The 14,043-nt window shown below is 47.4% G+C and overlaps 2 protein-coding genes across 2 annotated transcripts in view; both read left to right on the top strand.

Moving 5' to 3' along the window:
- Positions 1-9,867, top strand: part of LOC135813747 (O-phosphoseryl-tRNA(Sec) selenium transferase-like) — a 29,555-nt gene extending 19,688 nt beyond the window's left edge. The window contains exons 9-12 of the mRNA XM_065326754.1: positions 2,898-2,989; positions 8,026-8,119; positions 8,465-8,570; positions 8,798-9,867. Of these exons, the coding sequence (XP_065182826.1) occupies positions 2,898-2,989; positions 8,026-8,119; positions 8,465-8,570; positions 8,798-9,224 (719 nt within the window). The 3' untranslated portion in view covers positions 9,225-9,867. The remainder of the gene's footprint in view (positions 1-2,897; positions 2,990-8,025; positions 8,120-8,464; positions 8,571-8,797) is intronic.
- A 3,378-nt stretch (positions 9,868-13,245) lies between these two features.
- The window catches only part of LOC135813746 (chromaffin granule amine transporter-like), a 48,359-nt gene continuing 47,561 nt past the window's right edge, over positions 13,246-14,043 (top strand). The window contains exon 1 of the mRNA XM_065326753.1: positions 13,246-14,043. This exon is cut by the window's right edge and continues 23 nt beyond it. Within this exon, the coding sequence (XP_065182825.1) occupies positions 13,793-14,043 (251 nt within the window). The 5' untranslated portion in view covers positions 13,246-13,792.

Here is a 14,043-nt window from a genome sequence, read left to right as displayed (position 1 = left end):
ACTTATCGCAGTTCTAGCCATCCACAATATGATAGAACATGGAATTGTTTCTCCACTACAATGGCACCAGCAAAGCTTAGCTACATGTCTTTAACGACAGTGAAGAAAAGTATCCAAAGAAGGAACGATTCCAAAAATGTTCGCACGATGACCAACCTCAGACCCATGCCAAAGAAGGAAGATAGGATACTGTACAAATTGATGTCAGCGTCATACCATATGAATGTCACTTTTATACCAGAATCACAAGAATCAACGCTGTACTTGTTGCTGTGTCCACAGCAATCATAAACCACTTAGTCACGGTTGTTACATTGAAGCATGAGAGATGCTTCAGAGATGCTTCAATGTAGTCAGCCAGGCTTGACTCTTGCTTGCTGCTGAACGAATTCTCAAGCAGACTGAAAACCCGTTCTGCGGCTGCCGAGCTCGGCTGCACGAGAACGATCTTCTGCAAGGTGGCTGCAAAGGATGGAAACTGTGCTGCATGCGCTCGCCACCATTGAAGCGGCTGTACATCAGCGATATCCTCACAAGCTGCGAGGTAAGCCGGCAGCTCCACCTTCATGCTGTTGATGTCCGCAGCGTCAATGAAAGGGAAGCGTGCCAAGTCGTCGAGGTCTGCAACGGCTGGGCGCATCTCATTCGCCTTCACAGGGTGACAGAAACGAGCCGCGCGAAATGCCTGGACGCAATCGTAGAGCAGACCACCAGCACCAAACTTCCGATTCAGATACTCGATGGCAGGAACCACGCATTGCCTTGCGAAATCAATCCATGTTGCGCGATGCCCAGCATTGCCATTGGCCAGCACTGTCGCCACTGCTTCTGTAGAGGGCAAGTACACTGGATTAGCATTGGCGAAGTTCAGCAACGCAGACACTTCCTCATAGGCGATGAAGCACAGTGGTCCGTCGCTCTCCAGTCGATACATCGAGTCAGCAAACGGCTTTCCAAACTCCACGGTGACAGCCAACTGCATTTGGATGCGAGCCCTCATCTCCAGGTCTTGGATATTCTCACGCATCCGTTTGCGCACAACCGATGAATCACCGGGCACGACAAGGAGTAGGAACTGAACAACGTCCCCAAACAGGTCATGCAGTTGCTGCATTACTTGGAACTTGGACCACCAGCGAGTTTTGCTGTAGGTGCGGATGGAGGTATTGGTTTGTGCCTTCCACTCCAACCGTGACTTCGGGCTATGTGAAAACAACTGAATCCAGTTGCACACAAAGGCTTTAACATCATATCCACGGATAGCATCACCTACGTGATCGAGCGTGTGCGAAAGGCACCCCACATCCATCAGCTTGGTATACAAGGGCCGGATCACACGCACAGCTACATCATTAACAGGTGCTCGATCCCGCATTGCTGCAATTAGGTGATGAGGTTGGACCTGGTACTCTTTGGAAAGAGTGCTCAGAAGCTTGTGGGCAACTTGCTCCCCAGTCATACTGTGGGCAGCCAATGACAGAGAGGCCAAACGTTGTTGCACTGTGAAATTGTTGCCGACACAGCGGACGACAATTGCCATCGCTTCGCATACTGTCATCGTTCCATCGAAGATGATGGACACAGGTCTTGAGGACAAGAATGATTTCACCGCTGCCCGTTCGTTGTCCCTGACCATTGGAATTAGATCAGCGAGGTGTTGCCTGCCCGTGAGACGCTCCCCACGCTCCTCCAGCAATGGACGGAAGTGATCGACCTTTGCCAAAGGTACTCCAGCACTCATAAAGGACTTCAGACATTGAATTCTTAAGACAAGCACTTCAGCTGGCAGCGTTCGGCCCTCAGCACGAGAACTCGCTATGTACTCCTGTCCTTCAATAAGAAGTTGCTTCTTCTCCTCTATGTACTCCTGTCCTTCAATAAGAAGTTGCTTCTTCTCCTCTATGTACTGTCCTTCAATAAGAAGTTGCTTCTTCTCCTCGGTTTTCTTCACTCGTGCCTCCTTTGCGTCCGTATGCTTCTTGGATGCAAAGTGGTGTAAAAAGTGGTGTAAAAGAGTACTGTGAACGAGTGACACCTCATGTCTGCAAACGCTACAAAACAACTTGCCCAGCCGGACTTCCAAGCGCTCATTCGCGAATTCCTTGACGCGGTATGCTGGACCACGATTCTTGGGGACCTGGCTGTCGATGGTGGCTTGTATGCTCCCTTCTTCTAGGAACCTTTATTCACAGAAATAACCCATTTCCTACTAAGATCTGATTCCTTCAGCGGACGAAGACGATCCAAAACTCCAAGTGCAGTTCTTTCCGGTTCACAGTCAGCATGCTCATCGGCAGCCTCGAGCGCACTTGGCTCTGAAGAAGCCATACAACCAAACAAAATGATCGATTCCTTTCGGCTATCGAAAACAACCACATCCTTTGCACGCGCTTCCTCCACGTGCACTTGGAACGACAAGCGATTCAAGTTTTACGCCATTTGGGTTGCCATGGTAACGGCAGCATAATTTTCGCATTTTGAGTGAAATTTTGAATTTTTTTAAAGATTTGTTTAGCATTTTGGGTAAATTTCCAAAAACTAAACAGTTCCATTTTGACCCTTCAAAAAACGCATATTATTAAACCCGGACAGGGTTAGCTCCACTCCGTGGAATTGGCAAAGAATGATTTTGCCTCAACATGACTGGTCTTCGCGTGCACAGCGAAACTGGAGTCTCTCTTGCAAATCCAGGTTGCCTGCAGCTTGTGTCTGGAAACTTGCATTCACTGCATTCACTGGACTGACTGGAGCGTTGGTCTCCTGTTGCTAGTAGTTTATTCTTTGTCTGTGCCTGTACACCGATGTACAAGGAATAAACCATGTTGTGTATGTGTGTGTTGGTGTTGGTGTTGGTGTGTGTTGGTGTGTGTGTGTGTGTTGGTGTGTTGGTGTTTCAGGCCGTGCGTCGGCTGCACCTATGCTGGATGTTTTCATCACACTCCTCTCACTGGGTTCAACCGGCTATAAGAAACTTGTTGCGGACAGAAAGGTACATTGTACAGCTGAATTGAATGCATTGGTATTGCCACCTGTGTTGTTTTCAAGTTCCCCAAGCTCAAATCGAGTTCCAAGTTCCCCATATATTATTATTCTTTATTTCCATGATGGCCCATGGCCAATAAGGAAGATAATATGATTCAAATCAGTCCAAACAATCGACGAGGAGACAATAGTCGTAAAATGGCAATAAATAAGATAAATTGTGCACTCATAACAACAGCAAAAAATGAAGAAAGTCAAGTTCCATAACGTTTTCTTGTGACTGTCATCAGTGGAACGCCGTCACATAAAAATGTAATAACTAAAACACACACTTATATACATGTAGCTAATATGGTTTCAGGTAGAAATACAGCAGCTAACAAGTACAAAAAGCGAAGTTTGCACCTTTGCAATGTGTGAATATAGTGTATGTGAGAAAGGTAGTGGCAGATGAATGTGATACTGTGTGAATGAATGTAATGGTGCGTGTGTATTACTTGAAGAGTGTGAGTGATACAACGTGTGATACTGTGTGATTCATTCACACAGTATCACATTCATCTGCCACTACCTTTCTCACATACACTATATTCACACATTGCAAAGGTGCAAACTTCGCTTTTTGTACTTGTTAGCTGCTGTATTTCTACCTGAAACCATATTAGCTACATGTATATAAGTGTGTGTTTTAGTTATTACATTTTTATGTGACGGCGTTCCACTGATGACAGTCACAAGAAAACGTTATGGAACTTGACTTTCTTCATTTTTTGCTGTTGTTATGAGTGCACAATTTATCTTATTTATTGCCATTTTACAAATCAGTCCAGAATTATATAAAATCAGTCTAGCAAGTAAGGAAACCAACACATTGCAGGGGGATGGGGTTACGATGGGGTACAGTGTGAGCTACTACAGGAGCATATGGATGATAGAATGAGGCTAGACGCCATTGATTTAAACGCATGCTTGCTATTTGTTTCACGCAGGTCGGGGGGTAGTTGGTTGAAATTGTGAAGGGACAGGTTGATGGGTGAGTTGGTGTGTCGGTATGTGTGTGATGTTCTCAATGTGTATGTTCTCATGTGTCGTAGTGCATATGGCTGCTCTGTAATTGATCGTGCAAGGTGAGGCTGTTGCAGGTGAAGGGGAGTGCGGATGTACTTGATGTTGTGGGCAAGAGTAACCTGTCGTAAGAGTTTCCGGGAGACTAATGTGGGAAGTTGGAGATGATGAAGAAGTGAGCTGTGGTGGACTGGTGCAAAAAGGGGATCCGCAAGCAGATACGGGCTGCTCGTCGCTGAACGCGTTCTAATTGGTCCTTCTGTGTGCGGGTGGTGTTGGATAACACGAGACTGCCGTACTCTATAACCGGGCGAATGTAGGCGGTGTAGATTACGAGCAGACTGGGGGTGTTAAGTTGGCCTCGTGTTTTACGAAGTTGGTGAAGGAGTTTTTTGGATTTGTTTATTATGATACGGTGGGATTCTGTTCCTGTTGTTGTTGAGCAGTCGAAGACCCAGCAGTGTTTTGGGGTGGGATACGGTAGTCCCTTGTACAGGGCGCATACCACGCTCCGAGAGATTTCCTTGTTTGGTAGTGCAGTGCTTCGCAATATGCTTCGTAGAGTCGCATATCCTGCACGTGGGCGTTTGGCCTTGGTGGTACACCCGGAAAGTACCTTTTCCGTCACGGGGTCTGATGTAGCTGGGGATGGTTTTGCCTGCTGAGGGCTTGAATGTGCCAAACCGTACCCCAGACGCGACGTGTACACCTTCGCGTACCGTGATGCGCCCATGCCTGATATGACCCTGTACGTCACCGTACGGGGAAAGCGCAGCAACAATGGCGGCATCTGCAACCCAAATGGGAACGTCATGGATGTGCAGCTGCAAGTTTCTGTTTACTACGGAAATAGGAAAAATGTGATTTCTTTTGAATATGAATCCATTTGCACAGACTTGTTGGGCTAATTGTTCACAAACGAAGGTTAAGGCGGCACTGGCCGGCAGTGCTTACCTGGATCGACAGGATTTCTTCAGGATGGATGCCGTGCTGCTCCAAGCACTTAATGTAGTCGACAAGTTTGACTTCTTTCTCCGCTGAGAATGTGACGGTCCGAGCCTTGAGCTCCGTGGCTGTCAGGTGCCTCCAGGGGTCCTGCCCTCTGGTGTCCGGGTCCTGAGACACGTCCGGTGGGAGCACACCCTTCCCGGACATCTCAGACAGCTATAAAAAGCTTTCCAGGCGGAGCTCCGAAAATGTCTACTGACACATACACACGCTGAAAAAGATGATTACACCGTATCTCCAAGGAGACACTTCTTTGTCCGCGATAACTCCTGTGTATCCATGGAATCAGCGTGTCAGTAAGCAATTACTGGGCGAATCTCTTTTATTCCAATCCAAATTAGCAACTGCAACTATCAAAAAGAATGCATAGTGCAACAGCAAATGAAGGTATGTATGCAAGAAACACCTAATTTCCTACAAAGAAGAAGAAAGGAAAGAGGGAAAGAGTGAATGAAATCTCACACACTGAAAAGCATGAAAAAGAAACCGCTAAAAACGTAGAAGTCAGTCTATTTGAAAAGAACATTGATGACCATAGTCAGGTCAAAAGATGAGCACAAGCCCGGCACTCCACGACGAAACCATGAGCACTGCCACCAGCATGCCTCCTGGCATAGGAAGCACGGGCACCACGAAGGCAGGTGGTTTGCTACTGCACAAGGCACAGGCGGATCCTGGAGCGCAACTGCCGCATATCAAGGGAATACAGCAGGTCACGATTAATAATAGTCAGTCCATCTGCGAACCAAGTAGCTCGGTGATGGAGGCAGTGTTTGAAGAGGGTGTTGCACAGCACTAGTTGATGGTCTTCGCAAAATTCGTGAAGCCGCTCTCCATTAGAATTCGACACCAAGTGTTCCGCAAAGCCACCAACTGGACCCTGGACCCTGGACCCTGGGTCACGACTCACGATTACGGTCATGTATTCTTGCAGGCAAAGTGCGCAGGGAAATGGTGGCATCTGCACATGCAGGCAAAGTGCGCAGGGAAATGGTGGCATCTGCACATGCAGGCAAAGTGCGCAGGGAAATGGTGGCATCTGCACATGCAGGCAAAGTGCGCAGGGAAATGGTGGCATCTGCACATGCAGGCAAAGTGCGCAGGGAAATGGTGGCATCTGCACATGCAGGCAAAGTGCGCAGGGAAATGGTGGCATCTGCACATGCTGTTTGTGGCAAACACCAGTGGCGTGAACGAGCCGCGATCAACATTGTTGATCCGTTCGGCATATTGGCGCTTCTTCTGACGGCCACTGGCACACGGCCACTGGCACACGATGACGGCACACTATCCATAGCCAAGCCATAGCGTAGACACAGAGCATCACGAAAGTCATTATTGTTGATTATACTGCTTGGAGTTAAAACCATGGACTGTGTACCCAACCAGGTAGATGCGCCACCATCGCCGGCAACCTCGACCAGAAGCAGCTGCTGGTCCGGCGGAAAGGGCTTGATACTGGTCAGAACAGATTGCCGCTGACCACGACGCTCTGTGTGCGCCATAGAAGCCAGGATGCCAGGATGCAATTACTGCACACAATTACTATTGATAACCGCAATCAATAAAACTAGCTGAACCGACATTTGTGTACTTTATTCATGCAATGTAAAAACGGTGGAGACGATGTGCAATAAAACGATGAAAATATGAAGAAATGGTGTAGGGAAAAAAAATGGATTCAAACAAGTTTTCGTACAACACTCATCATGAATCGTCGTTGTACTAAAGGACACTGAAACAAAAATTGAACTATTATAGAAAATCTAAGTTAGAGAAATAACACTAAGAGCAACAACAGTGAAATTTACAAGTGTGAATTTTAATAATCAAAGCGAGAAATGAACAAAGGAGAAACTGTATTGTGCCGTGGTCGTCATGGTTATGGACTACAGTTAAAAGTGTTGGAAGCTATCTATCAGCGTCTGTACAAGCCTAATTTGTGTGTACAGAAAGATAGTATAATTGGGTTGAAATTGTTCAAGTAACGTGTCATGTTTAGTGCGGCCAAGCTTGGCCGTTAATGTTCTAGGTGTAATGTACTGCTATTATGTGTTATCACGTTGTCTTTCCTTCCTTTCTCCTTTCTCCTTTATCTGAAAAGTAATTTGACCACTTCCACTGCATCCTTTCAATTTCTGCGCCGCAACTAGACCTTGCCATGCCCGGTTTAGTGCATAATCAGATATCAGACCTTTCCGTAAATTGCAAGTGCGGGGGGCGGGGGTCAAGCGACAATGTGATGAGACCTATTTCCGCATTGCGCACTCGTGTCGGCCTCACTGGCCAACGTGGCATGTGACCCTCAAACGTGTCAAGTATGTGCGGGGCCCGCCGTGCGAAACCTCTCTTATATCACTGTCAGTAGACCTGTAGTCACTGATGCTTGATGAACCCTTTTTCCCACCACGTTCAGCGTGGTTTGGGTAGGTTACCGTGCAGACTAATTTCTGAACAACCTTCGACATGTTGACTCCTGGATCATTCGGCATTTCCGATTTCGGAATGTTTAGCGCCTGTGGTGAGTCAAATTTTTGGAGGTTTCGAATTTCAGTTTGCGAGCTGTTCTACAAAGTTCTATTCTCGACTACTCACAACCTGCGCTAGCTGCTTACTACGTGGTTACTAAGGCAACTAAAATGTCGCCAGCAAGTAAAGTTTAAAAAGTTCAAAAGAAGCTGAAAATAACTTTCGACTTAATTGCCTTTTTCCGTTCAACTATCTCGAAAGATCTACTGCTCCGTCTACTCTCAAACCCAGTAGTTGAAAAGACATTCTGAAATTCAAGATGCAGAACTGCTATACTGCTGTTGTACAAGTACTAGTGCTTGATGCTCACCATGTAGAGACATTCACACGCTGGCAACACACTGAGCCAAGCTACTTGTTGGGATTCCGAGTTTGACGGACGATCATTGTTTGGCAACGGCTGCCTTAGCGTGAAACTCTAAATCCTGTGATGTGTTACAGGTTGTGATGAAGCAACTCTCTACCGGTTTGGAGAAGATAGCTGCAGAACATGGTGAACGCCTTCTCAAAACTCCTCACAACCCGATATCCCTGGGTAAGTGCACCATTTACACTGTGACGTCATACTCACAACCCTATGTCCCTTGGTAAGCGCAACATTTTAATACACTGTGACATCATACAAGATTTTTGCTGTGTGATCTGGCCACACAATGTGGACATCTGCTGTGTGATCTGGCCACACAATGTGGACATCTGCCACTGCTAGAGTAGGGGTGACACGTACCATTGCTTCCTATCTAAATGTTCTATGCTATCAGCCACATGAGCAAGGGAACACACACTTATGCTGATAACTTTTGCTGTGTGACTTACAGACTCAGTAGTATACTGTATTTTGCAACATTGGTGTTTGTGACGGTGTTATTTGCTCTTCCAGCAATATCCCTACCGCGAGTTGTATGCAGTTCTGGACAGGCAAGCAACTCGTCGGCCATGACAGAGCTAGGGTCAATGCTGTTCAAACGTTCTGTTTCCGGTACTAGGTAAGTGATGTGGCACATGGTGTGTGTACACTGACTGTTTGGGGATGTGAATGGATCTCACCACTCAAGACTATATGTGGACATGTGGACACCTCGCATTCTGTCCTTGTTCAGTTGTTCATAGCACATCGGATCACAGTGTGTATGGGTAGGTTGTGTGTTGTGTATATCTTGATGTGATTGTGTACAAGTATACCATATGCGTCTGTTTTCCTCTCCTTGCTTAGAGTCATAGCACCTGGGAGCAGTAAAGAGATTGGACCGCACACTTTCTCCAACTGGGGTGCTCATCACGACCATCTGCCCTTTGCCTACATGACAGCTGCAGCAGCGATTGGTATGACCACTGATGAAGTCTCGTCTTTCCTGTCTCGTTTGGACAAGACACTGACAAAGTGGAAGAAGAAGTTTGAAACTGTTCCAAGTGGTGTGTCTCCTTGTGTTGCAGTGGACGTTGCCGATACAGCGGTTTTGTCTGCAGCGCCATCATCGCAGGCTACTGTCAGTACTGATGTACAAACTGTATCAGTGAGTGACAGTGATACATGTACCAATGGTGGTGCAGCTGCTGTGTCTTCTACTACGACTTGTTCTAACCATCCTGATGAGCACACCGGGGCTACTAGTGTTGTGGAACACGCGGATACAGCATAGCAAAGACTCAATGTAACTGCACACGGATACAGCATAGCAAAGACTCAAAGCTGGTAACTGCAGCACATGCAATCCCCCGGCATAGTGTACCTCTCTGCTCTTGTCGGAGCATTCCTTTGGGCGCTCTCACGGTCTGATCGTTTTGGTGATGATGCTTTAGACACGGGTGAGAGGAAGGACGCTGTGTCATGCCACGGTGGACTTTACCTTTCCCCTGTCATTCTATTTCTCTCTTGTGCTGATGAAGTACTTCATTATTGGACCTGACCTCATGTTATTCTTGACTATGTTCGTGTTGTACTTGAGTGGTGAAACTATCCACAGTGTATCCTTCCAGTTTTCTTTGAATTTATTCAAATCTTTCATCATTTCTAGCATTTTTTAATAAATATATTCATTAGCTTCACATGCTGGTCATATGATTTCTAAAACAATGTCTTTATTTTTCTCTGCACAAAAGACACTGAGAACATAACATTCAATCTAGGAATCTCCGTGAAAGACTAAGACGCACCAGTATGACATGCATGGCACAACATCGTGTATGTACGATTTTATCATCGAGTATCATTGACAGTCACATGGGAGCATCATCGTTTATTCAATCATCATAGTCTACCAGACGACAAAGCAACTACCGGTACATGCACGTCTGTCTCAGTGTCTGTGTGTTGCACAATGTGACATACTGACATAGCTCACTTTGTACTTCAAGTAGTAACGTACACAAGCCAAGATACAAGCATCGTGTATTGCAGCACAAAACAGCAGTATGACAAGCCAAGGTCGGAGACTGTCTTTCCCGTAGACCCCGGCTAAAGTTTAAACGTCTAAATCTTGATACTACTTACTAGTGTCGAGTGGAGTGACACTCACACAGTCCATACATCACTAGCACTATGTCTGGACTGCACTGTGCATGTGCGCAGACCGAAGACGTCAGGCCTGGTGATTCGATTCAGTTGCAACTCCGATTGTCGCACTAATAGCAAGAGTATACTATTATAACCCCCCAGGGGGCTAGTATAATACTCTTGCTATTAGTGCGACACTCCTCCTATTCGATCGCTATCACAATAATTGTGATAGCGATCTCCAGCAGTCCAGGCAACGATACAACCATATGCAAGTCCAAAGCTACTCTGGTCCAAAGCAGAACATTATCGCCAATCACTATAACTTTTAAAAGTGCTGGTGACGTTACAACTGCTACCAGTAACCTAACAATTGCTTTCAGCTGCGATTGAATCTCGCTCCGCCTTCTCAGTTCTGGTGCTCAGCTACAGGCCATTCAGAAAAAGATGGGCTCTGGCTCTGGCGAGCTCCCGTATTTGGCGATTTTTCGTGATTTCATTGTACACAGTGCAGTGCTGCGAAATTTGAACTTTGAAAAAGAGTCCAAAAAGGGTACCTGAACTGGGGTTCGAACCCCACAATGCACTGTTGCAGGCAGGGTCAAACGGCCTGGATTTTGATGGTTTTTTCCAATTCAATGCTTCTGGGGCAAAACCTGGCCGATATCCTTTTCTTGTTATGGCTTGCTTTTTGGACAAATAGACTTCAGAAACATAATTGGAAGAGGATTCCATAGGGGATTGCAGAAAAAAAATTCTAAAAAAACTCAAAGTTTGACCCATTTATGGCCAAAAGCTAGAAGTCCATCTTTTTCTGAATGGACTGTAGCTCTCACCATGCTGACCACCGCATGCTGACCACCGCGGCACAAGGTTACCATGGTTACTTATGTCTTTGGAACCCTTATGTACATCTACATGTACATAGTCATTGCAGATGAAGCTGTCCGACTCCGACTCCGACTCCGCCAGCATGACGTCCGGAGACATGACATTGTTGTACTGTAGGATGGCTGTACAAACCGCAGAGCACACAGTCCGCACTTGTTGTCACTTGTTGTTGCTCGGGTAGGACTCCTGTTCACCAGACACTAACTCAGCCAGTCAGTCCCAGCGGCTTTTACAGTTTTAGGGCAGGACGTGTTTGGAGAGTCACACACAGACACACACACACACAGACACACACACACACACACACACACACACACACACACACACACACACACACACACACACACACACACACACACACACACACACACACACACACCTGTCCTGTCCTGTCGACCCACTGCCTTAAAGGTTACGTGGTCCCATTGCGGGAGGAGGGAGAGGAGCAAACACGCCGGTGCCGGGTCAGGTCCCTGGACTGCCGAAATCTCCGAGAGCAGTGCTGACACATTAGTGGAAACTTGGCACGTTCATCCGTTGTTGGGCGGTTCTGGCGAGGTCTACAAGGAGCGGAAGCGGGCTGGCTAGCGATTGAGGCAGGCTGACACCTGTGCACAGCGAGTCCACCCCTGCTACGGTACCATCTCCCACAATCTGCGCATTGACATGCACCACGCTGCTGATGGACTGGCTTGCGACGCTCCGCTGTGCACTTGTGGCGCTTAAGATCACTTGGTCTAGAGCAGACCTTTCCACAGGTGGGGCACTCAACGGGGGCTGCTGCGGCCAGTTCCTTATCCTGGTCTTGGTATCTACATCGCCATTCCACGCGAGATGTGTTAGCGGTCTGGTACCAGTTCACAATTTGGTTATGTCGAAGATCGACCGACACGCAGTCCTTCCACCGTTTCCTTGGTCCATGGGCAGGTCTGACAGGTGGGAGCTGGCCAAACAGAAGGCACTTCGGCATGCGGGTGTCATCCATGCGCGCCAGGTGACCTAGCCACTCTAGCCGACGATGCCGAAGCTTACAGGTGATGGTCTCCGGATCGCCCCACATACGCAATAGTTCAGCATTGCTGATGTGGGCATCCCACATCTGCTGTCTCGACACACCAAGGATAGAGCGGACGCAACACACACACACACACACACACACACACAGACACGCACACACGGTCGGTACATCGCCGGAATGCAGCATTGTCCTGAAAACATCCCTTTTCAAAGGTACTGCAATTACTAGTACAACTACAAAAAAAGTAAATTGTAGAATCCGGATGACACACTATTACTACGCTCATCATGCGAAGGGGCCATCCTGTTTGCTTCTGTACTGCAGCCTTGCCATGCATAACCTCGACCTCCCGTAGAGTAGACTTTAAATCAGCTACGGTCGGTTCCCGGCTAGTGCCGATTTCGTCCTCGGCTGCGTGCGGTGTCGGCTGTCGGTGTGGTGTAGCTCATGGGACTTACCTGCAGTGCAGACGTGCCAGTCGGAAAGAGTTGGATCTCGTGAACAAAAGAAGTTTGATGATCAGCTGGCTTAGTTTTTCTCCACCTCTATCCTAATTACATCAGTCCCCAATTTCATTTATTACTGCTTTCTATCTGCATTCGCCACCTTTTCATTGGGCAGATCTGCCCGTTTGGTTTGCGAATTAAAATAAACACAACAACAACAACAAGTCGGACTGACTCAGTGGAGAGCCGTCCTCGGCGTCACTGAGAGGTAGTCTACGCTACACGGCTACAACCAGGGAGTATACGATTTTATACGACTCCTGACCCTGGGCCTGGCGAGTGGCGACAACCAAGGTCCAAGGACCAAGACCAAGAGAACAGTCATCACTTCCTGACCTGGCCCTGCCAAGACTCAGAGGCAAGACTAAAAGGTCTGCTCTATGACATAGCACGTAGCAGCAAAAGCGACATAATCATTACCATTGTAATGACCCAACACTGCCTCTTTTTGTAGCTTTTGCTGCAGTGCAAGGGCGGCCACGGTGTGCTGTCCAGTGTCCGGCTACCTCCACGGATCCGTCCGTGCCAGATAGCATCCGGCTGTCACAGTGTCATGTGTCGTCAATCTGTGCGCGGGTGCACTTCGTGGTAAACACTACGATCATACGAGTCGCTAGTGCTGGACAACTGCTACTCGACTCACGTGTGGTCGTAAACCGCATCGGGATCTTCGTATACGATCGATAGCATGCAAAGACGAAAAGAAGTGTAGGTAACGCGATATTTGAGTCGATCGCTAGCGCGCTATAGCGTGCTTGGGTTTGCTTCTTCACGAGTTCTGTGCGTGCATATCCAGCTTGCCGCGGTACGCGGTTCAAACTCGCGTAGTTCTTCGACCATGCAGTGCAGGAAATAACACCAGCTTCAATGATTTTATTGTTTTTGAACAGAATAGAGAATCAGTGCCATTCACTGATTCAGGTATTCCTTGCGCAATGTTTACCATGTTTACATAGGTGGAGGTGCTTTCTACACTTTGAACGTTTGAATGAATTCTCATACGCGACGGGGATAAACTACACAATAATGTAATGCTCTCCTCGATTGCCAGTTGAAGGGACGGGAAGTCTGATTCAACTCTGAGCACTTGCAGCAAAGAGCAGGAATAGAATATTCTCAGTGATCCTGGAGCTCGAGATTTCTCAACATTTTCATTCAATGCTGCGACAGCACTGAAGCTGTTCGCGAGTATACCGCAATCCTGCCTGCATTCTCAGATCGCTGGATTCGGACACCACACATTCCTGGGAAACCGTGGAACTCGGCTCGTCATACAATTTCCTCTCAGTTTCTTGTATTATGTCTGACAATCGAATAATTTCAAGTGCAGGACAGTATGGTTCCACAAGTAACACTGGCATACAGGCTAGACGCAGTGTAGAAGTAGCGGGAGGCCATGCGAGTGTCAGGAGGCAGGAGCAAGCAGTCAGACCTGTGACTACAGATCATGGAGTTGCTGGACCAGCAGATCCAGGGGATGTAACATCGAGCAATTTCAGGAAAAAGAAGCGTTTAGCTGTGTTCATAGTAACCCTGACTCTCTTCTTGGA

This window comes from Sycon ciliatum, chromosome 4 (assembly GCF_964019385.1).
Source record: "Sycon ciliatum chromosome 4, ocSycCili1.1, whole genome shotgun sequence".
Lineage (NCBI taxonomy): Eukaryota > Metazoa > Porifera > Calcarea > Leucosolenida > Sycettidae > Sycon > Sycon ciliatum.
Note: the sequence above shows the minus strand (reverse complement) of the source record. Positions and strands in the feature narration are given on the sequence as shown.